General features: G+C 43.1%; 1 protein-coding gene across 3 annotated transcripts in view; it reads right to left on the bottom strand.

Annotated features, from left to right (window-relative positions):
• LOC105284816 (discoidin domain-containing receptor 2) overlaps positions 1–14,455 on the bottom strand; it is a 119,031-nt gene that overhangs the window by 18,041 nt on the left and 86,535 nt on the right. For 2 of the 3 annotated variants that reach the window (XM_011348606.2, XM_026969794.1), the window contains 4 exons: positions 5,254–5,593; positions 4,060–4,250; positions 3,641–3,822; positions 712–834 (listed from right to left, as the gene is read on the bottom strand). In XM_011348606.2, coding sequence (XP_011346908.1) covers positions 712–834; positions 3,641–3,822; positions 4,060–4,250; positions 5,254–5,593 — 836 coding nt within the window. The remainder of the gene's footprint in view (positions 1–711; positions 835–3,640; positions 3,823–4,059; positions 4,251–5,253; positions 5,594–14,455) is intronic. The other variant, XM_011348607.2, reaches the window with a different exon arrangement.

Raw genomic sequence — 14,455 nt, 5'->3', positions numbered from 1 at the left:
GATCGACCTGGTGTCCGATCGCGAAAGTGCATCCGCGGGTGTTTGACGCGGCAACTGGCGAACTGTTTCGCCAATCCTTTCGTCCGTCGTCATTAACGGCGCGTCGCCGATGCCCGAGGCGGGAAACAAAAGGGAATTATTAGCTGCTCTAACGCATCCTAAACTGATTATCCTCGACGATCCCGACGAGGCGCCATTGTGCCAGCGAAGAATAACGCGCCCCGGGCACGTTCGTTAATCGACGTATTGTTGCGCATCCGGGGCACGCTGAATTGCCCGTGCTCGCCGTGCGGCCAACAAACGGATTGATTTCGTGATCGTCGTCGCGACGGAGGAGGTAGCGCATGTTGCGTCGTGAATTTGCGAAATGGTCCGCCGCACCCGAACTTCCGTCATTCGACGTGGAGGCGCAATCTCGTCAGGGGATGATATTGTAAATTGATTGATATAACATATTTCCGTGTTCACGCTACAGTAAAGTAATTCGATGCTGATGTGATTGCAATAATTCAAGTTATTTTATTCAATAGCAAGTAAACGAGTCAAATTTCGTGAAAAATAAGTGAAAAAGTTGATATAAACGTAACTTTTCTTTTTCGAAATTTTTAAGGATAATATTGTTCGTTTTCGGTTTTTTCTAGGATTCGTTCTTCTCGGATTCGTGTCGAATTATATACTTATTATTCGCGGGTGTAATGGCAATGTCATTACCGTTCCAAACGCCCCTTCGGCGAGCTTGGAGAGCATACGAAGGCGGTGCCGTGGAAAGAGCGGTACGCTGGTCTGCTCCAGACGTCTCTTCAGAGCCGAGAGTACCTCCTGTTGAGTCGGCGACTGCAACACGAAAGCGCAAATGTATTGTGCGGGCAACGATAATCAACGATCTATGATCACGCTAGTCGCGCCGGGATATCGCAAAATCTACGGCCGTCATTCGGCTTACCCCTTCGATCTTTGCGTTCGCGTCTGCAAATTCCCAAGCGCACGAGAGAATACGAGAGGAGAGCGGAACTGTAGCACGACTCACAAGTGTTCTATTGATCATGAACTATTTCATTGTCGATTGGCAAAAGCCGATGAACTCACAGAGTGTAAGATAAGACGCGATATATCTCGGGCTGTCTGATCAGAGTACGTTCTCGTGGGATTATGTCTCAGTGAAAATTTATGGAATATTGTACGTTAATATATAGATTTTTATGAAAGAGAAAACGAAATACCGTCAAGCTATTTTACTTGCAAAATTGATCAAAGAATGAAAGTACATGAAATCATAGGATAAGTATAACAAAGGGATCCATTGATCGGGAGATTGTTGCCCGAATGTAATTTTTGTCGTGGAACGATCAATAATACGCACTTGCTGCTTTCATTCGCTGAATACCTGGGTGATCGCGAAAGTTGCTCTGAAATATGAGACGTTCTCATAAGTGAGAGTGACGTGGAAAGAAATATTGTCGAACGCGCCGGATATTCGCCGGATAATCCTCGTTTTACGGATAACAGTGAATCCGCCAGGAAGGATGATTGGCGTTGCTACGAAGCGTCAAGGCCAGACTCGACGCGACACGGGGTGAAATGTTTTGACTGTTTCGAGTGGCGCTGTCGGATGTCAATCACGTGCAGACGTCTCGACGTAGACACGGGCACTTTCGAATCTGGAGCGTGCCGTTCCGAGTATTGTGTTCGGATCAATCTCGATTCACGGCGCGGAAACCGTACGCAAACCGCGATGCTAGATGTGTCTATCCTAGGGGACACGCGTGTATTTCGGCGCGGAGAAAGGACTCACTCGACGGTGAAGAAGCTATTCGTATTCAGGGCTTTGAGGGAATCAATGTTAGCTGAAACATGGGGACAAACGTCTATCAAGTATTTTCCTTTACATTCGATACGCGCAAAATCTCGATTCACGATGACGAATATTGCAGCTAAAAAATGTAGACATTTCGGAATTACCCGCCGCTGCACGAGCAAGTCAATTATTCGCATTCAAATGACAAAATTCGTAATAAAAGTCATCGTGAATTATTCGAGCTTTTTTTTCGTCGAGAAAAATGCGTGCGAAATGTATTTAATTGTCCAGATTTTTCGTGAAAATACGTGGGATGGGCGGATAGTCGCGTGCAGCAATGTTATCCATGAAATGTGTAATCCGATTTAATTCAAGATCAGGTATTTACTCCGGGCGAAAATGGTTCATCTGTAACGCGTATTTTCACAGTGTGGTATCATTTTGTCAGCGTTTGCAAAAAACGAATCTCGAGGGAGCTTGATCGCGTTACAAGATAGGTAAACGTGGTTCTTGGAAAAAAGAAATTATCCGCGTCATAAAATTTCGTATATATGTGCCGTATGCCGTGAAGCGTCCAACGTCCAACGACCAACATCCGGTGATACCAGGATGCTTGGCCATGAAATCAACCCCTATCACGTAATATTTTTGCGATGTCGGCTGGGTACAGGGGGTGGTTAGAAACGTGATTACACGACGCGCTTTCTCTCCGCAATTAACGGAGCGAACTGGTCCGGAAGCCGCCGGACCGCGTAATGATGATACATTCCATGAGGGCTGCAGCGGCGGGCGTATCCGCGAAAGGGTTCCCGCCGACGTGTTCTATCGGCGGCTGAATTCGTTTACAGGCCAACCGGCGACGATCGATCGATCGATTAATTTTGCGGACACCGTCCTGATATCGTGCTGACTACGCGTCGTAGCCGGTTTTATTTCCAGCGTATGTGGGACGAGTCACAATAACGATTTATAGTCTAAGCAGGACGGCGCGTTACGAGCCCGATCGGTTTTACTCGAGTATTTTACTCCAATTATCCTTTGCCAGATCGTGAGAATAATAAATCGTACGAGAAAGCAGTCACTAAGATCGGCGCGTTATCATTTCTCCGATATGCTATTAAGATTACAGATTCAATCAGATCTTTATGAATTCCCAGCCAGTTGGCATAATTGTATTATTCGGTGCTGCAAAAAAGCTTATTTTCAGAATCGATCGCATGCTTTTAGATTGACCTTCGGCCGCGACTCCGTGATTCTTTTTTGTCGATGGAGAACCCAAGGGATCGTCTCGGGTGTTCGATGTCGGCCCGGAGGGGTTCCTGCGCTCTTTTCCGCCCTCGTGCAATGTTCTGGCATTCTGGATACGAGCTACGGTATACGGTACCCACGGGAGGTATATCCGCCCCAAATGTTCCGCGCTCGTTCCACCATATTGATTTAAATTATTAATTGTGAATTTATCTCCGACCGGGTGGGAAGCTACGCTTAATGCCGACAGCGCGACAACGGCATACATTTTTCCAGGTATTCTCTTTATTTATTCAGTACGCGCCGAGGATCAGTTGGCATCAGTAAACTTTAATATTGTCGCCTTTTTCACGTCCTGATTAATTTATTCTCACCGTTCTCACAATATCGTACAAACTAAGTCACAGAGAGAAATATTTTTTCTATTTACTGTTTCTACAACGATGTAAAACGTAGGAGATAAAAGATTATGTATATTCATATCGATTTATCGAAAACCGAAACGGTTGGATCGATTATCGCAAGTCAGGGCAAAGACCAAACCGTACAGAACGAAATCTGTAAAAAGGTCTAACGATAAGAATGCGAGTGTCTCACCTTCTTGTCTTCGCTCTTCGTGGTTCGCGAGTTCTTGGAGAAGAGGCTGTCCTGGTCACCAGTGGCGTTGGAGATGGTCGTTCCGCGACCGGCGCCGGCATCCTGATTGAGCAGGGGCACCGTGCCGAGTTCCGGTACCGCATAATCGTACGACGTGTCAACTGCACCATTCGCGTACACTGCTGTGGATGATATAGCAAAGGAGGAGCGAGCGCAGAAGGGGATGGCGTATTGATTGCGGTCAGGGCGAATGCTTTGTTGCCGAGACGTATATGGGTGCACCACCATTGGTACAGGAGTCGCAGTGGCTGAATGTGTGCTCGCGCACGTGTATGGACACGAGGAGTGTGTGGGTGGAATATGTGCATGCGTGCGTGCGTAGTCGCGAGTATAGATGGGTGCGTTCGAGCGCCGCATACCTGAGTGATTGATGTTGGTGGCCTTGTTGTTCAGCATCATGTCTTTCATCTCCATAACGACGGTGCTGTAGCTGTAATACGGCGCGTACTTTAGCGCCTGATACGGCTCTTGGTAGTCGTCCAGTTTCACGATGTCCAGCAGACGATTGCCGAGGTCGCGTGGCAAAGTCGGCAGAGAACCTCCCGCGTATCTGAAAATGAAGGATCGATTCATTCGGTGTGATATTTGCCAGTTAGGTACTTGCCTCGAGTACTTGATCGAACATAATACAAAATGTTCCATTTCGTAAAATCGTAATATTAATATACGATTCGAAGGGAACCGTAAAACGTTCCCGGCAAAATTTGGACTTGCGGAGCGCACGAATCCCCGGTTTTCAAGAACAGCATATTTTCCGTTTGTGAATTTTAGTGTTGTATGTGCGGGACACGCGGTTCTCGTCAAAGGCCCAATGCAACATTCGCACGCCTACTTGAAGTTGCACGTTATACACGTTCTCTTTTGGTACGAAGCTCGCAACTGCAATATCGGATTGCACAAAGCGAGGATGGAGCTCGGGGGATCGATGCCGAAGCTCGTGCGGGATGCTTCGAAGTTACAAGGCGGCCGGAGGATCTTCTCTGGAGACATTCGTGCCGCACAAACTCGATATATTGCCCGAGGATGTCCGTTATTGGACGTTATTGGACGTTCGCTAACGAGCACGGCGGATGGAAAGTTTATTGGAAGGCTGCTTCCGTCATCGTGCTCAGCGTGTTCTGAACGGATACAAACTTTGAAGAAATGAGGAATACGGCCTCGTACGGTAGACGTGTATTATCGTTAAACACATTTTGCGATGCAAAAGCCAGGACTCGACTACTTGTTTCGTACAGTCGTACATCGGTCTGTCTAGACGTTCATGTCGTCTAATGAATAAAAATGTCGAGAAACACAGAATAAAGTACACATTTTCCAAGCTTATTTGCCAATAACAAATAAATTTAATTATTTGATGAAATTTCTTGTATTTTGATTATAAAGAAATTATCACTTGATATTGCGTTTCTTCTATGTGATATACGGAAAAAAATGTTTCGATTAATATGCAAAATATCCAAAAACTTATATTTGATTAATAATTTTCTTTTCTTTTTATTCATTCGATTTTTATCATCATTTTTCATTGCATGATATATTATACTATCCTTCACCTTTCGTCGTCTTCCAAGGTATACGCCATCAAAGCCGCGCCTTTCTCCACGGTGGCGCAGGTGGAACCTAGATGAGAAGGAGCTTTACCGGTCATCGGACTGGCGAAACACTTGCGTTGCCTGTGTCGCGAGATAATCATAAATATCGCTAGAGCAAGTATAATTATGACGGCGGCGAGCGCGCCGATTACGATCGCCATGAAAGTGGGATCATCATGTTTCGCCGTCGAAACCGGAAGCTCGCCCTCTGCGGCACCATTTTTCTCGACGAAGACGTCACTTTGGATTGGTGATTCGGTTGTCGGCGTTTCCTCGGCCGTAAAATTGCCATGTGCTATGTCTAAATGAAAGAAAATATTTAATATTTTAGAACATTAAAATATTGTACATTATACGTGTACTACCATTTTGATTTTACAATTTTGTTACTCAAACTCGCCAAGTCCTTTGATGATATACTCTTATTTTTTATTTTATGCGAATTTCGAAATATTCTAACAACGATATATGTACATGCAGTATATCGAGTGCGCTAAAATTTGATATACTATTATATAGGTATGCAATGAAATTTGATGCTCTATAATGCTTTGTGATACTATCCGTGATTACATGGTATTATGGCTCCAATTAATAATCGTCGTTATTATTATATTCGATGCTATTATCTCTGTTATTATTATAACCGCTATTTTATGACGTTACTGCGTGTGTCATATCGAGCTATTATTATTACGAAACTTTCTACATACTCTGAAGTATTATTATTATTAACTGTTATTAGGAAAGTTGGTCGTTTCGCCTGTTTAATCCAACTGGACTGGAGTATCGTTGTGACGCAAACTTGAGCGTTGTTACGCACCGGCGATACTGATTAAGGAATAAAGCTTTTCTCACAGAGGAGGGCGCATATCTAGCACGCGCGCGGATTAAGCTAATCGTGCATAAGATACTCGCAAGATCTGCCTTTGAGGATTAAGGATTACAAAACATGTCTGCGCGAGATAGACGCGTGAGAGCATATGTAGAGCGTGTAATTAACCCATATGCGCTTTGACGTACGACTTCACTAAGGATGCTGCGAGAATATACGAAGTTCGTTACGAGGAGGGTCGTTTGGTTCACTGCTCTCGTAAATGCGAGAGATAACGTTCCCCATTTATTATCATCGCGATATCGCGCATGAAAGAGAGCCACCCCGCGCGGCGCAGCTTCCACCGTATAAACGTATTATATTACGCTTTTGTCGATGGCTTGTTTTGTGCGCAAAAATTACGTGATTAAACTCTCGTTGTTTGTTCTTTTGCAGAGTAATTACACGCGTCATTCTCATGGTGTTTAATAATGTGCTTTAACGGAAAATGATATGATATGCTTTTCCGCTCTTCCCGTCGTCAACAAGGGGATTGCGTTTCATCTTGTCGTAAATAATTACGATGCTGGGAGAGTGGAGATGCATTACCCCGATAAGGATTATTTTTCACACAAACAGCGCATCGATGGTATACGATCTTCTTCGATTCGTCTCGATTTTTTTATTTTCTTTTCGAAATTTTCTTCTCGCACGTGGAAATAATCTCGTTTAGTTCGTTTCGTGCGAATTGCACTATTTCGAATGATTACTTTTCGGCACGCAGACGATTTTCAAATCCCATTTGCGTCACCGTGTTGACGTATTCCTATTTTACCGCGTCACCCGTTTCTGTCGTTGCATTTCACCGACCTGGTCGACAGAACAAGAAATAACATGTAGGAAGAAACGAAAAGAATCACGCGCACGCGGGAGCAACGTGCACGGATTCACGGCGCAGCTTCCGAAGCCGTTGAAACCTTTTTGTGTTGCACTCACGTGTGGAATTCCCTTACAAGTTCTTGCACGAATTTTTTTCGCCAGAATGCGCAACGAAAACTCTATTCCGTCGTTTTACGTGCAGTAAAATAACTTCGTTTTGATGCAATTTCTGCAAGATTGGCTTGCGTTATCTTCCTAACTCTGCTATATCCATCGAATTTTTCTTTCAGTTTTCCGTATAATTCTTGAATAATATATTTCTTACATTGTAAATTATGTGTACACAAACGAGCAGGTTAATGAGAATAATTGACGTTGAATATGTTATATCGAGAAATTATATATTCTATCAATTATTAAATTAAAAATTTAATAAAAAATATTAAATTGAAGATTTTGTCAGAAAACACGTTATTAAAACTTGATGACACGCTATTGTAAAATTATATTTTTGACAATCCACAAAGGCGTTGTGCAGCAACATTAAAATGTCCGCTTTGCATCGGGGCAAGATTCTAATTTAAGAAAAACGCGACGCACGCGGCGAACTTATTTTCGCGAGGGGGTGGAGAAGAGATCTCTCGAGAAGAAAGCTCGGGGACCGCTTATGCGCTCGCCCCCCCGGATTTTCCGCGAGAGTCGTCCTGGAATATCCAGCGTCGCGCGCGCAGGAATATAAATTTCTTCGGATGCAATCCCGTCGCGCGCTTTCCTGAACATCGTCGGCGAGAGGAGTTTCTCCGAGACGGCCAAAGCGAGTGTAACGTGCGCAGGAGAGCGAAGGAAGATCGGCCGGAGATAATAACAAGTCCGAAAGGAGAAATCACGACGGTGCAGCTTCGTCGACGGAGCTCGCAGCCCCGGGACCTTCCCGTGTGCGGTATTCCGCCGCGGAATTCCCGACGGGGTTTACGCCGAGCAGAAACAAAGCCGTCGTCGCGCTTGATATCGACCTCCGCGTGGCTCGTCGAGCGTCATTCACGACGGCAGGACGATCCTCGACAAACGGCCGGTTCTCTTGGCGCGGTCCCGCATGAAATCTGATATTAAACATTCTTTGTGCCGGTGGGTGGCGGTCCGGAATTGAATCGGAAAAGGATCTTTGTCTTGCGGAGGCTGCACCAGTGCTTGGACATATTACCGTCACAGATTTACAATTGGCTCAGGATGCTGGAGGATCACGACAGAAGTAGGTCGTAACTTACGTGGATCTCTCGCACATAAATCATCTCCGGAGCACATGCAATGCAACGTGCCCTCTTCTACGTTTCTTTAACGAAAAGAAGAAACAACGACAACGGGGATAAAAACTGAACGAGGGCAAGAAGAGAAAGAAGAGGCGTGAAGCCAGAAGACGCAACATCGCCGCTATTGCACGTGTTCGCATCTCTTTTGCCTCGCAACTTAGACTCGAAGATTGGACGACGAGGAGACGGGGACGTCGACAACATTACGGTGCACGTGCAAATGTGCCTGTGCCAAGACGCGATGCGGGGTAGCCTGCAGCTGACGCTCGATGTCAAATGCTAAACTAAATGTGCGCCTTGATCTCGTGCTCGGTGAGCCTCCACCGCCTCAGCATCATCGCCGGCATCATCGTCGCCGCCGCCTTTTAAGCCCGATGATTTACCGTTCCAGATGGAAGTGTAGCCGCGAGCTTTTTATCCCGTTCGTGACCTCGCTCCCGATCCGGGAGCCTTAATCGAGACTGGTGATCTCGTCGGACACGAGATAAGCCCGATTGTCCGGCGAGATCACCGCCGGTGTTCCGATCACGTCAGATGTCACCGGCAATCGGTGCCGCTCGCTTTGTTTTATTCGTCCGGCATTGGATAACGCTATGACGGGTGGGAGTACGGTTTTTGGGTCGTCGCCGTAGGCACATGGGACGTTTACACGCTAAATAACGCGTGTCAAGATGTGATTGTGTATGCGATTGTGCCACCAGTAGGTCAGTACTTTCGAAACTAGTCATGCGCGAGTTAATCCTTAACCCGTGGTTATTACTGTCACGATATTGCTGCGTCAATTTATGCCCTTTGCACAGAGAATGTAGAGATATTGGCAGTATTAATCGGTAGACATCTTAACTCAAGTTTATGAATATGTCATTAATAATATTCTAGAATGAAATACAAAGGGATGCAAATAGCGTCTTAGATCAATATCGTGAATTAAAAGATTCAAACAACTCGGATGCTTGCTTTTTTCCAACAAATAACGCGGTTAACAAGCCAAACAAAGTGCAATGAATTTAAACGTTCGTTGAAAAATGAGCGCATGCTTGGTTCGATACTCGTTATCGGTTACCGCGGATGCTTCGGTTTATACAAAGCCACGCAAGAACGTCGAATAATTACACGGTAATAATCCCCGTCCGATAAGGATAAATTAACTTCGCCAGAAGCGGCACAGCCCTTTACGCAGGAGCGCTGTAGTCCATAAGGATAATATTAACGAGCCAAGTTTAAGTACATTTTTCGCGTCGCTCCTACCTTTGTCAATTAATAATCGACTACCGGGAAGAGAGCGCTTTAAGTTAGTTCAACGAGGGAGTTCTTTCGATAGCGCCCGAAGCGTCGAGTCGCGGGGTAAAAACTCGTGATACCTACATCGAGACAGGAACAGGATATTTCGAATATTTAAGGAACCGTCGGCATGAGCGATTACTGGCGGTGAATCATTTTTACAACAGATCGGATAATTGGAATGGAAGAAACGGGGAACAACGCGGTGTGTGTGTGTGTGCGTGTGTGTGTCTCTATCTGCTGTGTATGTGCGTGTGTGTAAGAAAGCGAGAGGAAGCGAGAAAGAAACGATGACCCGGACTCTGCAAGGAAATCCGTGGCCAGTTTCCTCGTATTTCTTTGTCCAATTATGTCTGTCGACGTTAGGGACTAGAAGAGGGCGGGAGGGCAATGGGGTCGGGGTTGGAAATCCTTACAGAACCTATGCGAAAAGGAAGAGGCCGCGAGAGGTGCATCCATTATCTTCCCTTTTCCGACTGCATTCGGAGGTGCATCCATTATCTATCTTTCTCAGAGCGGAATCGTACGATCGCTCGCTGGTGAATTGCGAGAAAATATACGAATGACGGTCGATAAACTTTTAACGAGTTCCTTTTGTGTCGGGTGCGAATATCTGTAAGCTTTGGGAATCGCGGATCCAGGTTGAAAACCTTCGACGATGTTTCTATAGGGAAGATCACTCGTCAACTACTCGCAGCAGGAAATATTTGCAAGCGAGATTAAGATATTTCTTCTTATGGACTTTTCTTTCTCTTTCTTTCTGTAATTACTAGAAGAAAAATTGCGGTATAACGTAATTTATTAATTTTTATGTAACTTATATTTGTACAAAGCAATTTGTATGTTTTATATTTTATATATATGTTTTTTATATTTTACAGAAATGTTGAGAATTATCGAAGAGAAATGGCTACTTCAAGGTATGCTTAAAGCGAAAGGAATAAATAAATAATTTCTTTCGCTATTTTTCCTTGTTACTTATGTTATAAAGATGTATGTTGCGTATCACCATAATATCGTTGAATGTATTTTTCAGCACTCAGAAGAGATTTGTAAGGCCAGAATAATTACGGGAAACTTTTATGATTCTTGTATGAGAAACAGATATATCACTATGGTATTGTACACTCCCTGTGCTGCCTCCCTATATCTTGGTAATGTCATTTCACCGTCGTGCTGCGCGCATTCGTTTGAAATAGCATAATGATATGCTACCCCGGAACTCTTCTCTCCCGCTCGCAATCCTATGAGAATCCCCATGAGGGAACTCGAAATTCCACCCAGGAATATGATTTCCTCCCTCGCGGACACGAGTCGTAATTTACAAACATCCGTCACCGAGTGGTCATACAGCGGTGGGACGTGTCGTTAGTCCGTGTCATTTTTCTTCGTCTTCCGTTGCTTCCCGGCAGTCTGATTCGTCCCAAAGTCGATTCCTTCTTGGAAGCTACGTTCTTTTCATAAATGAACAGGGCGATTTGACGTACGTTTGTTTAAAAAGATCAGCAAGAAATAATTTATCGTATATTGGCTTCGTGAGTGGTTCTCGGTAAAAGAGATGCCGAGATACGAGTTCAAACGAGGATGTCGCGATCAAAATGCTGAACGAAGATTGAACGAGATCCGATCGCACGATGAATCATTACATCGAACACGCAATATTCGTCAAAGTGTCGAATCTTTAATAAATATCGGGCCCAAGATGCATCGATTCAATATACTTCAAAAGTTTATTTCAAAATGTTCAATATTATCTCGAGGGACATTATTAATTTATTCGAGAAACTTGAAAAAAATTCTTGAGGAAAAGTGCATTCCTCGGCACTTGCATACACATCGTTAAAATTTGAATATTTCTCTCTCAATAAAGATTTGTTCTCTTTTTCTTGCATTAATAAAAGTATACGATCTCTTTCTATGCAATGTTCCCGTGATGTTATTTTCGTTCAACACATGAATCTGAATACTGAAGACGCATATTTCGACGGCATACTACAACGCATGAGCAAGACCAGCGTTATGAATATACTAGAGGTAAAGAGTTTCAGGTTTCCTTGCCGGCTTATACGATCTCGTTGGTATAAATCCGCTTGACAAACAACCCTCCATACGCGAATATCTTAAACGAGAGTATGATGTTCCCTTATGGCAGTTGCCTAGTTGCATCATTATCTACTAGTAATAGCTCATAGTTATCTACGTAGCACTAGAAGCACATAAGTTTCTTCGGTAGAATGCTTCTTCGAGATTGTTATTGGCGAATACTTTGAATAATGTCAGATGTTTCTTGCCGGCAATCGTTACTGCTAATTCTTTGGCTTTGAATTATAGTCATAATACGAATATTGTGTCTGCGAATCCTTGTGCCATAATTAAATGTTGTGAAACAGCAGACGGGACAAAGAAACAAATTTTTTTAATGATTATTTTATGTTGATGAAAATACGAGATTTATAGCTGCCAAATTATCCTTGAGACGTTAATGCGGGAAATATTATAGTAGCGAAATAAGTAATGGCGTCTATCTTTCTATAATTCTATCGGTCTTGCACTATTATACCTTGTTTGCTTCATACATGTGACAATCTTAGTATCTTAGTCAATCTTCTCCTTAATTACGAAGTTTGCGATTTGTGTGTAGGCAAACAAAGCGATACATAGCAATTCTAGACGCACGTCTCTAAACTGACACAATTAAATTACCGCAATTACCACGTTGGAAGCTGTTGAATGGCATTTTGCATGTTACTTTCATTGTTCTTATTGTGACTTGCAATGTATTTTGTGTGCCTGCGAAAGAACCGTCTGGCATGCGTTTTTGCATCCTTTGACGTGGAAAAAGAGTGGAGGAAGTACAAGGAAGAGGGCAAAGAGTTTCGTGCTCGCTTTATGATCTCGTCGCTAAGTCCTCTCGACAAACGACCCTTTGTACGTAAATACCTTGAGTAAGAACGAGGATGTTCTTATCTCCTATTAGTTCATCGTGTAATTTCTCATTATAATACGAAGATTATGATCTTAAATTTTCGAATGATTTTACATATTTACATTTCACTGATCGCAACATAGTAGGAGGGTAAATCTGTTGCGTCTTCATTCTTATTATTTTATATTTTCCGAAAAATATGAATGTGCTTTTCCTAATTAAAAAAGTACTTTTATCTCGAAAAACCGCAAGCAAGAAAATTTTATTCCTTTCAACCATTGTAGTCATTTAAACTTCTGGCATGTTGCAATCTCATCAGTCGTAACTCATTTCCGAGAATAAAATCTCTTTTTTTCAGCGAAGCGAGAAAATAGCGTACAGATGTGAGGAAAGATTTAAAAATAGTTTAGATAAAATTCGTATCGTTATCACGTTGTTTGGCAATGCACAAGCGTGCGATACGATTAACAGAGAATTCAAAGTTTAAATGAAGTAGAAAAACCTGCCATCAGTAGTCTATCACGAATTTCCCGAATAAAGGTTTTCGCTGATACGATGTGAAAAGTGTTGAAGTTTTCCTCGTCGTAGACGATATAGTCCATGTACCGGACTTATCGAAAGTTTCATATCGTCATGGCCGTTCGATGACTTGTTCACACCTGCGCGAACGCTTCCCATGCGTTTTCATGCGAACGTTCCTCTTTTGACAGGCAAGATTGAAGGGTGACTTTAAAGGATGAGGGATGATCGTGATCTTTCGGCTTTGTGTTGCGTTTCCGCCGTTTGCTATGTATCATGATACATGACACCGTGAGCCCGTGGAATTATCATATAGAATTTTTTTATTCAAAGGCGAGGCTTTTAAAATCTTTTTATCATCACATTTACATGTCACTGTAATATTGCTTTATTGAAATACAATTTATGCTTCTGTAATTTAAAAGTTCTGCCTTATGTATCAAAAATCCATAAAAAGATTTATTTTTCTCTATACGAAACGAAAGAAAAATGAGTAACTGTGGATTTTCTGAAATTAATCATCAATCAGCAATTAATAATTATATTAGTATAATTGAGTTTGATTATATACTAATTACGTGTAATTATTTTATAACAAAAAGTGTATATGCGTGAGATGTAACATTGGCCGATAAAGTCTCACATAACGCAATTTATATATCTGTATGATATCGCTGATGGGTCCCTCTTCCATCACATGCTGATTATAAATCCTCTTTACAGACTTTACTGCAAGCGCGGATAAATTCCTTGTAAAATGTGATTTCTGTCGAATCCGCGTTAAATCAGATGGAAGGCACGGCTGAGGCGAGAGTCCCTTCCAGAATCGCATACATATCGATATAGAGACACATCCCACGATTTTATATCTCCATTGATAAAGCATCCTCTTTTCCGTAACGCCGTGCCGTGTTTCTCTCTTCAGAAGCCAATTGCAAGTGGAAGAACAGATTGATTTCTATCGAATAAACTTTAAAGGATGAAGGATGATCGTCATCTTCCGCTAAATCGGATCACACTCGAGTTTTTTGTATGCGTGATGGCAAAATGGGGAAAACGCCGCGTAAGTAGATGTCATGTGGATTTTTACAGGTTTATCTTCTCTTTCTCGAGTAACGTTTACTCAGGATTTACGAGATCGCTGCCTGACAATGCAATATGCTGTTGTCAATTACGCGCGTATCAGTTTAAATCAACTTCGAGATTTATTTTTTCTATGATTGACGGACAGACGATTGATGGCTGAGGGAACGAAGACAGAGAGGGAAGAAGAATGTGGGATAACGCGGAAGGAGGATTGCGGCGGTTTGGTTGCGCGAAATCAGAATGAAATAGCAGAATCACAAAAAGAAATACATTCACCATCGGCCACCCCTTCCCCCTTATTCTCTCCAGCTACAGCGGAAGCTTATGTACCACGAAACGATTTCGCGTCAC

The sequence above is a fragment of the Ooceraea biroi genome, chromosome 5 (assembly GCF_003672135.1).
Source record: "Ooceraea biroi isolate clonal line C1 chromosome 5, Obir_v5.4, whole genome shotgun sequence".
Taxonomy (NCBI): Eukaryota; Metazoa; Arthropoda; class Insecta; order Hymenoptera; family Formicidae; genus Ooceraea; species Ooceraea biroi.
Note: the sequence above shows the minus strand (reverse complement) of the source record. Positions and strands in the feature narration are given on the sequence as shown.